The sequence below is a fragment of the Eupeodes corollae genome, chromosome 1 (assembly GCF_945859685.1).
Source record: "Eupeodes corollae chromosome 1, idEupCoro1.1, whole genome shotgun sequence".
Lineage (NCBI taxonomy): Eukaryota > Metazoa > Arthropoda > Insecta > Diptera > Syrphidae > Eupeodes > Eupeodes corollae.
In genome coordinates this window covers 87261196-87276573 of record NC_079147.1, presented here as the reverse complement: position 1 = coordinate 87276573, position 15378 = coordinate 87261196, and the positions used below count along the sequence as shown (strand labels likewise).

General features: G+C 33.4%; 1 protein-coding gene across 1 annotated transcript; it reads right to left on the bottom strand.

Annotated features, from left to right (window-relative positions):
* Positions 1-13282: 13282 nt before the first annotated feature.
* LOC129939680 (glutaconyl-CoA decarboxylase subunit gamma-like) lies at positions 13283-14186 on the bottom strand. The gene is made up of 2 exons (XM_056047787.1): positions 14038-14186; positions 13283-13967 (listed from the first exon to the last, which is right to left on the bottom strand). Exons 1-2 carry the CDS (start codon positions 14047-14049, stop codon positions 13443-13445), a joined length of 537 nt encoding a protein of 178 aa, XP_055903762.1. The 5' UTR covers positions 14050-14186; the 3' UTR covers positions 13283-13442.
* Between the last annotated feature and the right edge of the window lie 1192 nt (positions 14187-15378).

The window sequence follows — 15378 nt, the reverse complement described above, 5'->3', positions numbered from 1 at the left end:
ATTCTCTTCCCTATAACGTATATGTATGTACATTACAACTCGCTGCGCAAAGCTCGTATCCATTAAAAATTTGTTTCCTTTTAATTATTATTTTTTTTCTTCAGTTTTGAATCATTTTTACCAAAGGATTCCGTTTCCTTCATTGCATTTTTTTGCTGTGTAATTCTTGAGATCTTAAGTCTTAAAAAGGACACAAATATAAAAGTGCCATATAATACCAGTTTTATATGCTTGTACATAATGTACAAAGCATCAAGCAAAGAAAATGACACGCAAAAATGCCACAACAAAAGGATTTAACAAGTGGAATCCTTCAAAAAAAAGAAAGAAAAACTAGAAAAATAATGCCATTCGTTGGAAGAACGAACAGAGGAGCTAGCGGCATGAAAAATAAAAATAAAACGCCAGGATTTGATAAGAGTATGGAAAAGGGAAATAAAAAGCCGCTGCATGTGCAGGAAATGAATTTGCAACTTGCTACAAACGACTACAAAGGCAACTTTTATTGCTTAAAAGTTCTTTGCTACTCTTTTCCATTTTTTTGTTTTTCTCTTTGGTTTTTTTCATCTTTTGTTTTCCGTTTGGCCTTTTTTCTTTTAAGAAAATCGGAAAAGATAAAATAAAATCACTAATTGTAACGTGTAACTTTTTCTTTTCTGCTCAAATGACACAAGATAAACTGTATTGCTTTGAACAGTCAAAGAGAGTCAATAGTTTGGCAGTTAAAGTCAGACATGTTGTTTTATCAATAACACCCATGTTTTGTTGGAAAACCTATCAACAGTAGGATTTTACACGAATAACCAAAACAATATCCATAGTATGAATACTAGCAATAAAAGTTAAAATAGAATCTTACTATGGATGGGTTTTTGACATTCATACGAGTCTCGAATGGATCTTATGTGATTTCGTTCTCAAATGTTAGTACGATTGATATTGCATTTGTATCTCGATGGCTTTGTTCGTTGAGTAGTTGTGCATTTGGAAAATTTGTTTTTCATTTGGGGAAAAAAATCAATCTGTTACTGTTGATATTATTTAGTTTTGTTAATGAAAATGGACTAACTGGGCTTATTGCAAGAGAAAACATTAGAAAAGATAATTGATTTTTGCTATGTTTCTACCAAAGGTTTACCTCAGTTTAAATTTAATAAATCATGTTGGTGTTTCCACCACACAAGAAGGTGTTTGGATGTTTCTTATCAAGTGTAGTTCAGCTGCATATGAAGTTTCAAGCTCGCTTCAACACCACATGTTAATCTAGTGGTCTACGAACGAACCCCCTTCTTGAAGTTTTTATTTTATGTCCAAGCTGCAATTGTTAAATGAACTATTTTCATACAAACTCAATTTTCAAAGGTTTCTTACCATTTCTTCTTGAAAATTTGATGTTTCCATACAAAGACATCTTTGGTGGTACAATCGGGAGATACAGTCTGCAAGACACCACATTCGACAACGGATTCAGGGTGATCGACTTCGCTCAGGGACGAAACGTTCGGTTTACACATCTTGATGTTCACAAAGGGACAAGCAAGTCTCCTGATCAATCAACTGTCAACCTGATTGATCACATTGCGATCGACACACGACATTTCACCAGTATACCGGTGTCCGAACATTGCGAGGGGCCAACATTGACTGAGACCCCTACGGATATCCAAATTCAAGACAAAACAAGGAAGTGCTGTGAGAAGATTCAACGTTAGACTGCTACAATCGCAACAGAATGCCATATACTTTTCCGATCGAGTCTCTAAAAACCTCTTAAGAAGTTCTATGCTACCTGAATTAAGCATTGAAAACCAGTGGCAACATTGTATTGCAGCCATTAGAGATGCCGAATCTGAAGTGCTAGATTTCACACGGCCACCACATCTAAAACCCTGGTTTGACGACGGATTCCGGCAAACGCACGCGAGGTAAGCAACAGGCACAAAAAACATCGCTTCACAGAAGGACCAGAGCTGCTCGCAAGCTCTACGAGCATAAGAGGAGAGAGGAAACCCAGCTTCTTAGTTGGCAAAAAGGTAGCAGAGATAAAAAGATGTCAAAACAGAACTAAGGTACGTAAATTCTACCAAAATCGAGGACTGAAAGGACGATCAGAAGAACATCGTAGTAGAACCGTAGTATTGAATTTGTTAATTGAATTGTTAAGAATATTGAAAGACCACCTCTCCAAATCTTATAACGGCGATGACAAATCAAATTCGAACTACCAGGCGACGCGGAACAAGAATTCCAACTACCCGACCTAGACGAAGTGAAGATAGCTTAATCGAAATTGAAGTCCAACAAATCTGCTGGAGCTGATGGCATCGCTGCAGAATTATTTAAAGCAGCTGGCGATGACTTGGTAAGGATCACAAACAAACTCATCTGCTTAATAAGGTCAGAAGCAAACATTCCAGATGAGTGGATTCTCAGCATAATTTGGCCAATAAACAAGAAAGTAGACCCTCTCAATTGCACCAACTTCAGAGGCATCAGTCTCCTAAACATCGAATACAAGGTCCTTTTTGCATGTGAATGTCTGAAGCTGGTTGTCAACAACTCTTATAAATGTGTCTTTAGAGGAGTAAATTCCAATATTGACCATCCAATTACTCGGATACGCCTGAAGCCTGGACCCTACCAAAGGATGCGTCGAGAGAAAAACCCGAGGGACGATGCAGTAGAGGTAGCTAGAGACCTCTAGCTAGGGACCGATCGGTCTGGAGATGCATGTTGGTTGAGACCCAGGTGCACCCCGGACTGTAGCGCCACCTAAAGTATGTTAGTAAAGTATAAATTGGGGGCATCGGAATTTAAGGTAAACATAACCCCTTTATAACGATAAACATACTTGTCAAAACAGCGAATTCACACGAGGCAATTCAAGTACTTAGCATCCCCATCTGGAATGGTTGAGTTTTGTGGAACATAGCTTCTAATGCCACAATGAACTCTCTATAAGTGCACTCACTAACCATAGGGATCGTGAAATTTGGCACAAAAAGACAAATATTTTCACCATAAATGACAGTCCATTTCCTTGTTTTCACAACAAAAGTGATGCCAATTTTGACACTCTATATTACATTACAAAAATATTTAATAGCATTTTCTCAAGGTTCGTAAGTTTCTTGTTTTGAAATAAGACCTACTCTTTCTTACTTAAATTTTTTGTTTTTTTCTTTAATGAACCAAATTTCTGTATTTACATAAAAATACATCTCAAGTACTTCAATCTGTCAATCGTCTCATCATCATCCTCTTCTACACAATGACTTCTTCTTTCAACCTTCTCATTAATATTTCACCTTAAAATATGTACACAAACGTCATTTGAATAACAACTGTCAGATAAAATGTCAAAATTACTCATTGAATCGCTCGCTCTATAGTTGGTGCGTGTGATGATGGGTCAATATAAAAACTCAACAGAATATAAGAAGTATAAAGATTCGCTTCATTTGTTCCTGAATAACGTGGAAAAGGCACCATCGTCATTGTGCTCTCTGGGGTCTAGACTCTCCTCTGCTGAGGTACATCATGGTGGTAAAGCTGGCACCTTATTCCTTTGATTATTATCGTTAGATGAAATGTTATGGTTAACAACAGATGGCCAGGTATAAGCTCCGACCTGAATCTGGATCTGGACTCCCTTGTAGTAAGCCTTAAAGATCCCACATCACAAATAAAACCAACAACAAAAAAGGCCTAAACGCCCAATAACACAAACAATAACGAAGAAGAAACACTTATGAAGAGGTAGGTATACGTTAAGGATAGGTATAACAATAATTTTTTTGACCAGTCATAGTTGCAACGAACCAGGTCCAACGAATCTCCGAATATAAAGACCACCCGTGCGCATTCTGTCCGTATGCTGATGATGGGCGACTTTTTGAAGTGGGAATGCATTTCCACAGACACAAAACACAAATTGAGCTCTTTTTAGCTTCAATTACATTTTAAAGAGGTGGCTGATTTATAATGGCCGATAGTGTTAAATGTCAATTTTGACATTCGTGATGACAGCTTGATAATTTTCATATCAAAAGATTGTGAATCGACTGAGAAATCAATCTATATGGATGTACCTATTCTGAAAAATGTTATTCTTATTATTATTTGTGTGTATGAATAAATTTTAAGTGCAAAGAAGAACACAAAAGAAAAGGGTAGGAAGGATGATGAAGACGTTATTATAAGAAATTTGCAGATTTGCATTTTTAACAACATCACTCCTTGAAAGACGCCCCATAAATGTTTAGAATGTATGTTTTGAAGGTACCTACATACATTTGAACGAGGATAGTCGCATTGAACAACAACAAAGTGGTTGTGATGGGGCTAAATTGGGTGGATGGATGTCCTTAACCCTGTCATCGAGATATAAGACAAGGCATTTAAAAAGATGTTATTGGTTTGTGTATACAAGGATGAAGGTATATGAGATAGAATGGGAGGTTATAAGGTATTGTCTATAACCGCATTGTCCTTATGAATATAAAGCACGTTTATATTTGGAATTCAAAAAAGGGGTGCGCCAATTTTATGGGGATTGTAGTTAGAACAACATATGTCATTTGTTTTGTGATGTATTGTATTTTTTTTTACAAACAGAAGGACATGAATAATAATATTCGATATGACGTAAATTGAAAGACACTGTTAGAATGCATTTTGTTCTAAGAAAGAAAACTGTAATCTTTGAGGTTGAAATTTGTAGAGATATAATAGAATATAAATAAAGTTCCTTCAAGATAAAGAGCTTAAAAAGTTTAGACTTCTCATGGCTCGAAAAAAGTTCAAATTCATTAATTGTAATCAAAAATTTGGTTTTAGAAAAAACAAATTTGCAATAGTTATACAGTTTGGAGACATCCACCTCATTCAGCATACTATAAACTTCAATGGCGGATCCACGGGGGGGGAGTCGTAGGGGTCATGACCACCCCCTGGGAGATAATTTGTTTGCTTTTTCGTAAGAATTCCCTTCCATTCAAAACTAATCGTATTGCGTTAATGGTTATGACCCCCATTATAATTTTAATTATTTATTTTTTTGTATATGAAAACAACATTTGTATTTTACTTCCTTAAACTTTGTTGCTAAAAGTACTACTTTTGACTGGAGATTGGACCAGGAACATCATATGAATTGGATATTCAGATATTGAATAAGAGATTGTCAATTTTATATTATAATAAGAGATTATCAATTTTATATTTATATTGCCTTTGAATTCCTTAAACTAGCCTTCAATTTTAATATTACATTTTTTTAACACACAAAAATAGTGATTATTGAAGTGATTTTTACTGCGAACTATAGGAACTATATAGCAAGTTTTGCATTAGTAAACAATATCAAACTAAAGTTTTTAATCAAATATGATATTACGACGAAAAAAGTGGGTACCTAGATTCCTTCCGTCTGTCTGTCTTTCCTGGCCCCTACAGTCCGAACAAGTTCTAATATGAAATTAAGATTTTCAGCGATTAGTGTAGGGGGTTTTTATCATTTCCTTAATACAAAAAATAACAGCAGTCCCCACACAAATTTTTAGGTTCAAACATGTGAATTTTCTAAAACTTTCTCAAAATTGTATGTTCTTAATTTGGCTTCTTTCTACAACAAAAACATATTTTCGTATTGCTCCAGGGGTACCCTCCTCAAAAAAATCTTTATTTTGTTTTTAAGATTTCTCAAGAACTAATGGAACGATTTCAAAAATCTTTTCTTCCTGTGCATGCTCTTGTCAATGATCAAATTGATGATGATTTTTTATGATAAAAAATGTATTTTTTTTTTATTTTTAATAAAATACTAATTTTGTTTACAAAACTTGATATCTCAGAAAGGGGACAACATTGTTTTACGAAATTTAAATTTAAAATGTTCATATATTTATAAGCTCTTTATATAGTGCTTATACCAAAAATATTTTTAAGACAAAATTTAAAATGATTTTCGAAAAAATAGGTTAATCTAGATTTGTTGGACAAATAAAATGGCATTTTAATTATTGAGAAGAACTTATTTTGGAGGTAGGTATGTACATTTTTAAATCTTAAAATATAGGCAATATTTTTAAACACTTTTTGGAAGAAATTATCAAGTTCTTGCGACCCAGTCGTGCATTTCATTTCTTTCAAAATTGGTTTTCTGTTGAATACAAAAGATCTTACAAAATTAAATAATTCTACTTTTGAAGTGAATTTGCTTTGGATGCTCTAGAACTGAGATTCAAACATGAATTTCAATAATACAAATGTCCCAAAAAATCAGTGACACTTTTGTTAAACTAATGGCTTAGTGAAAAACATAATAAACATTTCATATCTATTGATATAAAAGCTTTGAAACGTGTAATTTGTGAGTTCTACAAAACTTTTCTTCCCAACTTATTTGTTTACTTACCTTACTTTGTTTTAATTTAATTTTTTTAGATAAATTAAGTTCTTAAATACAACTATTTCCTTGAATTCAAGAACCAAACCTTTTTGTCTCTACAATTTCAAAGTTTTGTTGACGCATTTATAAGATCCAAATACGAGTAAGCAGATTGATAACGATAGTAATAAGAGATTTCCGGAAATTGAGTTCGAAAAAACTACGTCAAAAAAAGCCCGACATTTTTACATTCAGATCCTCTCTCATTTTTTGGATTTTTAAATTTTTGCAGCGTTCTTCGCATTAATAGAAATGAAAACAAGAAAAGTGTGTTTTGTTTTTGGAATAAGGCAACGTTTCAAAACAATTTCCTACATTTCGGCGCGAAATGTACCAAAAACCCTCTAAGCTATTGTATTTTAGCTCTTAAATATGGCATATCTAGACAACTGGTCGAATCTTGGAATGCTTTCATATGAGTGTTCTAAATAATTTGATAGCTAGAGTTGTTATTTTAACAATTATTAAATTTTGTTAGCATCCTTTACAAAACATTAGAGAATATTTTTAAGCGGTGAGTAAAAACTCATCTAAGTGTGTGACCCCCCCTGATGAAAAGTCTGGATCCGCCCTTGATAAACTTTAACCTATATTATTAAAAGTCACCAAGAATATTTCATCTAGTTTCATTTAGAGTTCGTGCAATCGTTTGAACTCGTCTAAACAGAAACACCCAATTTGTTGTACATTAAAAAATTAAACAATTGTCCACCAATTGGATATTGGATGATGTTCTTGGCAAAACCTTAATCTAATTTTCAATAGGCAGAATAAGGAAATAACAACAACAGTTTCCAATTCTTCTCAAATTTTCATACAAAAAAACGTAAGAAGGATCGGGCCCATGAGCAAACTTTATAATTTAACCAAAAGATCGAGACATGGTGATGTTTGTGGGATGCAAATTGTTTGGAGTATAAACTAAGTTAGACACTATTGAGATGGACGTCAATGAATGTAACGCCAATTGGACAGCAAAATGTCTCTTAAATGTTCCACTACCTGTTGTTTTAACTTCCAAAATTAATTTTTATAATCTATTTTAGCTGTCAAGAAAATAGAAAACTTATTAGCAATATTCAGCCGATTTAATTAACCTACCGTTTAGACACACAATTTTAACTTGAAAGCAATCGTCTCCTAATTGGAAGCTATTGGAAGACTGATGTCAATTCGGCCAATATCGTGCATACTTAGCTTTAGTAAATTAATCTGCATGATGCGGAAAAATGTCAACGCTTAATGTACTGGTGGACAAAGACCCTATATTTTATTGAAATCACTTTAAAATACTTTCTGATTAGGTAAAGTCAAGTCAACGCAACTACGAGTACGTAATTATGTATGTACAAAAAATGATAAAAAGATTATGGAGCTATCAGCTATTAATTTATGATTAAATGAAAATGAAAATAATAACTATTGTGCGTGACATAAATTTTATTAGCATAAATGCGAGTAGTCTTTTTATGAAGCTATAACCATAAAATAATTTACACACGACTTTCAGTAACTATGTAACTTGCATAAATAATAATTATTATTGTATTCCGGTTGCTAAAAGTTCGATCACCTATTTTGATAATAATGTTATTAATAGATTATTGGGAAATAATATATTATATCAATATTGTCACAGTTGATGTAAGAATTTTAAAAAGTATTTCATTCAAAGAGTCATAACTTGATTTTTAGAAGCCAATTGTTGTTAGTTTCTCTCAGGTAGAACGTTTTTGGCCAACTACTAGTAAAGTGGTATTACGACTGACGTTTGCACTAGAAAACAGAACTGCCCAGGCCCACATTAAAAAGTGAAAATTGAATGTCATAAGCAAAGTGTGCATTCAAATTCAAGAAATTTTATTAAGGATTATTGTTCATTTTCAAGAAAAGTAATAAATAAAGATGTCCTTTATTCAATTAGTAACAATTCTTATTTCAGTGTCTTCAGCGGAATACAACTCAGCATGAAGTTTCTTTTGTGTATTCGTTCATTTTTGGAATAGTTTGATTCCCTTGCCCTCAATATTAACCTTGCTTTTGAGTCTTTCTTGTCTTGTTGAAACACTTTACGTAGATTTCCGAAGATATCTGCCGAGACGGTCCTGCACCTGTTGCCACCACCTCTTTTTTATTGACCGAAATTTTCTTTTTGGACAAATCTTTAAAATGTTGACAAACTTTTTATTTAAATACCTTATTCTATTCTTTTTCCTCTCGTCTAGGAAGTCCCAAGGTGTAAAGCTTATTGGCAAACGAATCCAATAATTCCACCCTATTTCTCTTCTCGGTTCAAAAACCTTTGAATATGCTTTAGTGAAAAATCCGGAACTTGATGGGCAAATTTCAATGAAAGAGTTGCAAGATACTTTGAAATCAATGAGAAATGATAAGTCTGCGGGAATCGACGGTATTCCCATATTAATTTATTCTTTAACAGGCTTCTTGAGGAAAAATCTATTCTGAAATCTTTTTTAAGAGCATGGATTTTGGCAATATTTAAAAAAGGTGATCCCCAGCGCAGACAACTATAGGGGAACATCGATTTTACCGTGCCTTCGGAAAATATTCACCCATCTTCTGTACCATAGGTCGGCGAAATGGGTTGAGGAGAATCAACTACTTAGTATTTTTCAAGCCAGTTTTCGATCACTATTATAGTCAAAATATTTGTAGAGAACAAAAAAAACTTTACGTTAAAAACGTACGGTTAACAGGAGTTCTTTAATTTATAAAATTTTGACCCTAGGCTTATCAACAAAATTTCTCAACTTATATAAGCTTCTTATAACCGATACCTCTGCTGCTGTATGGAATGGGAGTAGAATGTCTAATTTCTTCAATACAAGTGCTGGTGTTCCATAAGGCTGTGGATTAAGTCCATTAATGTTTGCCAAGGTTGGTGAAACATTAATAAAAATGCTCCTATACGCGGATGACATTGAACTTTTGGCAGATAATCCCATAGCTTTGCAGTTACAAATAAACAAGCTCAAGCGTTTTTGTGATTTATGGGATTTAAGTATAAATGTTGCAAAGTCGAAAACCAATGTTTTTGAAAATACTCACCGAAGAACAACTTCCCAAGAGAAATGGTTTCTGGAACGTGAACCAAAAGGAATAGTAAATCAGTTCAAATACTTAGGTTTCTTGATAACTCGTAACCTTGATTTTCACTCACATGTAAAAGAAAAATGCACTGCAGCCAAAACGCCAATAAATCTTATGTGGAATAATTTCTTCTGCAATAAGTATGTGGATGCAACTTCTAAATTTAAAGTGTTTGATGAACCCATAACAACATGCCTGTGATCTGCAAATCAAGTGTTTGGGTGAGTATCAAATCTTAGAACAGTTTGAAGTAATTTAACGTTTATTTTTCAAGCGCATATTTAAACTGGATAACTCAACACCTATACATATGTATGCAATCCGCACTGAATCCGGTATGCCACCTTTTTTTTTTTTTTTTGACAGGAGGAAATCTTCAAAAGAAACGTGGCAGTATTACAACAAGTAGTGTGGGACTTTTAGTCACTAAAACCAAATCTTCATCAGTATCAATCTTGAAGGATCGACTTCCGATTTTTCTTTCTTAATTTTGTACAATCACTTTGGGGGAAGTTTAAACTTTTAATACTTTTCCATGTTTTTTTAGACCATAAGCTCATGAGGCTTGGTTCTTCTTAATCTCTGAACATGGTTTCTTATATTCAAGACGGACTCCATTTCAGAATTAGTATGACTTTTCAGTCTCTGGTTGTGCGATACAGCGATTTTTTAAACAACTTCTGTAACCATTTCTATTTGTAAGTCACAATGTAGATCGGTATTTCTTATTTACCAAGGTGCATTAACTATATAGTAGTACCCGTGGCATGATGGTTAGTGCGTTGGACTGTCATGCAAGAGGTCTTGGGTTCAATCTCTGCCTGTGCCACCTTAATTTAAAAAAAATTAATATGTGCGGGTACTGCCTCTTGCGAGGAATTGACAAATCCTTCAAGAGTAAATCTTGTCATGAAAAAGTGCTTTCTCAAATTAGCCGTTCGGATTCGGCATATAAACTGTAGGTCCCCTCCATTCCTGACAACATTACTCGCACACAGGAATGGTTGAGAGTTGTAAGTCACTAGGCCCTGGTTCACAACGGACTGTTGCGCCACCCAATAGTATAGTATAGCATTAACTATTCCACGAAGGGCTTTGTTTTGGAATTTTTGGAATTTTTGGATGAATTCGGTATTTGTTTTCTTTGTACAGCCCCATAATTGGATTCCATAGGTCCAAACAGGCTTTAGTACTTGATTATACAGCATTATTTTGTTTTGGATTGATAAATCAGAGTTGTTACCAAGCAACCAGTACATTTTTCCATATTTCAAGTTTAGTTCTTCTCTTTTCTTTTTGATGTGCTCTTTCCACTTAAGCTTTGCATCCAAAGTCATTCCAAGGTATTTGGCCGTATTGGCGTAATGTACAGCTTGATTATTAATGATTATTTTAGTATTGTTTATCTTTTTATTTGTAAAGATAATATGTGAAGATTTTGTTTCATTGAGTTTGATACGCCATTTTTCGGTCCAAGCTCTCACTGTGTCGACGGCATTTTGTAGTTTTACTGCTGCTTTTGAGACACATTTGTCGGGTACCAAAAGTGCGGTATCATCTGCAAAAGTAGCCATTATGGTGTGATTACCAACTGGAATATCCCTTGTGTATAGTAAATACAGGGTAGGACCTGGGACACTTCCTTGTGGTACACCGGCTTCTATTTTCTTCAATTCCTAGTATTCTTGATCGTACCTTACTCTAAACAATCGGTCTGAGATGTACGATTTTAATATTTCTTTTTTTTTTACTAAAAACTCGAAATAAGTCAATCAGGCAGACGCCAAAATTTTTGTCAACCTTTACATATGTATCTTATATCAACAAAATGTAAAAAAAAAATAATTTGAAAATAAAGAATGTATTAATAATAATAATAAATATTCTTCTTGGAAGAACGATACAAAATGAATGTCAACTTTTTCAAATTTTGTAAACATTTTTAATGATTTAAAATGTCAATTTGTGCGGAAAAAATTGTGTCAGAAACATTTAAACTAAGGTTTAATATTTGTTTATTAATCAATATTAACAAACTTTTGAAGACTTACTTGTTTGTCAAAATGTGTCAATAATAAATATAATTTTTAATGAAAACTAGTTTCTGTTTATTGAATTGTTGGTTATTTACAAAATCCCAAAACTACAAAGTAAAAATTGAAAAATCTTAGCCATATTAAAGGTTCGACCACATGAAAACGGTTTTTTTTGTTCTCTTTTCTTGGCTTTCAATTTTTCACAAAAACATGAACTGTTAATACAAATTTTGAACTTTTCTGACGCACAATAGCAAATTAAAAAACATGAAACAGAGATGATAGACTCCTAGAACAATTTTGTAAGGTTAAACTTTGACACTACGTTTTGACAGTATCTTGAATTTAAAATTGAAAGTAATTGCATTTTTAACCCACTTTACATTTTTTTAAGGCGACTCATTTTGATGTTCCATTATTTTTTAAGCTCTCTTTACTCCCGAATCTGTTTCAAATCATCAATTGGGAGCGACATAAAAAGTCAAATATCACAAATGCCCTACAAAGTCAAATATGAATACGGCATTATTATACAGGGTGGCACACGAATCGTGCTACAAAAATAAAACGTAATAACTTTTTTTTGTGTGAGTAATCGGCTTCTTTAGATTTATCAAAATGAAAGGTTATGATTCTGAAAAAAAAAAAGAATTTGGATAGTGCAAAGCTGCCATGTTTTACAATCCGACAATTACGTCAAAAGGGAATTTAGGCGGGAGTTTGGCGGTAATCCCCTGAGTAGATTGACAATTATGAGCTTGGTGAACAAATTTGCCAAATCTAGAAGCCTCACATGAAGACCGTACCATCGAGATCCCGATGTTCGAGTTCAGGATAAAATCGCCGCTGTAGGATCGGAAATACAAACAAATCTAATAGTCTAACTTGTCGGGGAAAATTGGCCTTCGCAGACGGTCATTACATAGGATACTTGAAGTTGACTTAAACCTTTTTCCGTACTTAGTCAAAATTACAAACGAGTTAAATCCTCAGCATTTTCCTGTTCGTGAGGAATTTAGACGACAAATTATTGCAATTGTTTGTTCATGTCTGATGGAGCCCAATTCGACCTTAACGCCAATGTAAACAATAGAAATTACCGTATTTGGAGTGAATCAAATCCAGAAATGAACAAACATTCCGCGTTGTAACGAAAATGGAACCAAATAATTCAAATGGAAAACATATATTTTCAACACGACAGCAGAAAACTTTATTAGATTGATAACCTTTCATATTGTTTACAGATATGGAAACAATTCGTGGAAAATTTTGATATTAAGATATTAATATAGGTGTTGATTGTTTTCTAGGGAATGAAAAATATTTCAAGCCTGTAGCTATTATCCTATGTTTACAATATTTTCTCGATTAGACGAATATAATGACACTTTCATGGCCAATCGATCTTAGTTCGATTGTTTAACGTTATTTTCAGCCACAGTTTGAAAAATACGTTTAAACTAATTCAGAATATCGAAATAAATGTTCTTCAACCGTGAAATATTATTTTATGGGCTGCAAAACCTAAGGTGATTGCAATGGTGGTATGTTAATATCTTTTGATAAATTCCTTCACGTTTTTTAAATTTTGATTTCTCCAAATGTAAACTCAGCTTCAGGAGTGTCATTTTGGCGTACAAATTTAACTTAGCCTGTTTCAATTTTAAGAACACAAAACACATTTGACTATTACTTTCATTTTTATTTAAATTTTAAATTAATTATAAAAAAAGGTTAATTATTGAATTCGTTGCATTTAGTTCGTTTTTTTGTTGTTGTAATATTACTAAACTTCACACACTTTGGTTAACTATTATTCGCTCTGAAGAGAGACACAATACTTAAGGTAACAAAGCAGCAATAGGTGCAAGTTTTTCTTGCAACGCACTTTGCAATCCCGATATCGCTTGCAACTTGTTAGTTTTAAGTTCTGCTAACAATTTAACTGGGGGAAGTTCCAAAATTTGTTGTAATGGCAGTGATGATAGCAGACCTTGTAAATCCGGAAGTTGAGGTACAGTTTTCGTTATTGTTATTAATTTCGCTGGAGCTCCAGCTGGTGCTGGTGCAGAAGCTGGCCTTGGTGCTGGTGCAGATGCTTTTGCCTGTGCTGGGGGAGCCTGAGCAGGGGCTGCATTCTTAGCAGTTAATTTTGCTGGAAACACTGGAATGGCAGCCACTGGTGCTGCTGGAGCAGCAACTACTGGCAAAGTCTCAACATAGGTAACTGCAGTTAGGGGATAGTTGTAATATGGATAGTTGTAACTATACGAAGGAGCTATGAATCCACCATAATATCCAGGTGCGTAGCTAACAACATAAGGTTTCGCAGATGTTGTGGCGATGATAGCCAAAAGAGTGATGATCTTATTTTGCCAAAAATAAAAATCAATTAATTTAATAAAAATCACTTTCTAATATTGATATGACACTTACAAATCTACTCATCCTGCTTAGTTTGATTGGTGGAGACTAGAGACGCTCTCGGTAATCCAGAAAGGAGAGATCTGTTCGAGTTGAATTCGCAGCACAAACTGTCATAAGTTGGAATAATGAAGTAATTTTTATTTGACAGCCAAAAAAGTATTGAAGTATGGTTGAAACTATTTGTTTTGTTTTATTAATTCAAAGCATGCACCCTTTTATGCATGACCATAAATGAAGGGACGCAACTCGTATAGGGAAAACGTAAGTATTTCTTTTTTGTTTTGTTCAAATTAGTTCCAAATTACGTGACGGTGTGGTATAACGTAGCACTCATATGGATGATATACGATCATTTCCAATATAGGATTCCTTCCCCCGGCGACAGAAACAGTATAAGTTTGTTCATCTTTTGGATAAGAGTTTTGTGTGTGAATATTTTTAATAATTTTGCTTTTAAATTAAATTATTTCGGTTGGACTTCGAGTGGGAAAATAGTATCTTTTATTATGCTGATTTATTAAAGCATGTAGATCGTATAGTAAAGCTTGCTTAAGTTTAAGTTTAACATCGGAACAAAGTAATTTGCTCTAACCAATTAAGGTGGAAGTAATGTAAATTAAATTTTTGAAGTATAAGGTTGGTTTAACTAACTTGTCTGACACAAGGTTTAATATACTTCCATAATTAGAAATATTAAATTGCATATTTTAAATTCTTATTTCCGGTTATTGATGGTCACGATATTTAATGTAATGTCATTGGTCATTCACTCGGAACATATTTGTAAGGGTAAATGACCTCGAATAACAAAGATGAGCTTTTACAACATTAAAAGGTATTGATTTTATGCTTTATTCTCCAAATCTATAAATGTTGGAGACCGCTTAAGGTTCAAAACGAAGACTTAATTATATGTATGGGGTCTACTAACTCGCTTCTATCTCTTGTCAAGGAAACACATCAAAGCAGTTCTGGATCAACGATTAATTAACGATTATTATCCACCTAACCATTTTTATGTTTGAGGTCAAATAATTTTTTTATTTTTAAGCCAAACATCATTTAATACCTTCGTTACCATTTTGTTAACTGGATTTGATGGAAGACAAGGTTACTTAGTGACTAAACAATATTTAAGGTGATCTTTTTTTTATAAATCCTCTAAAAATTTAGAACATATATTAGAAACATATTCAATAAAATAATTAAATATAGTCCAACCAATGTTGTATATTAACTAAATAACGAGTCATTTTTTAACAGTTATCCGAAGTTAAAAAAATTCACAAAATTCGGTTTACAAACATTCATGAAAACTTTATTTGATCTGGAAATACGTTCGATATAATT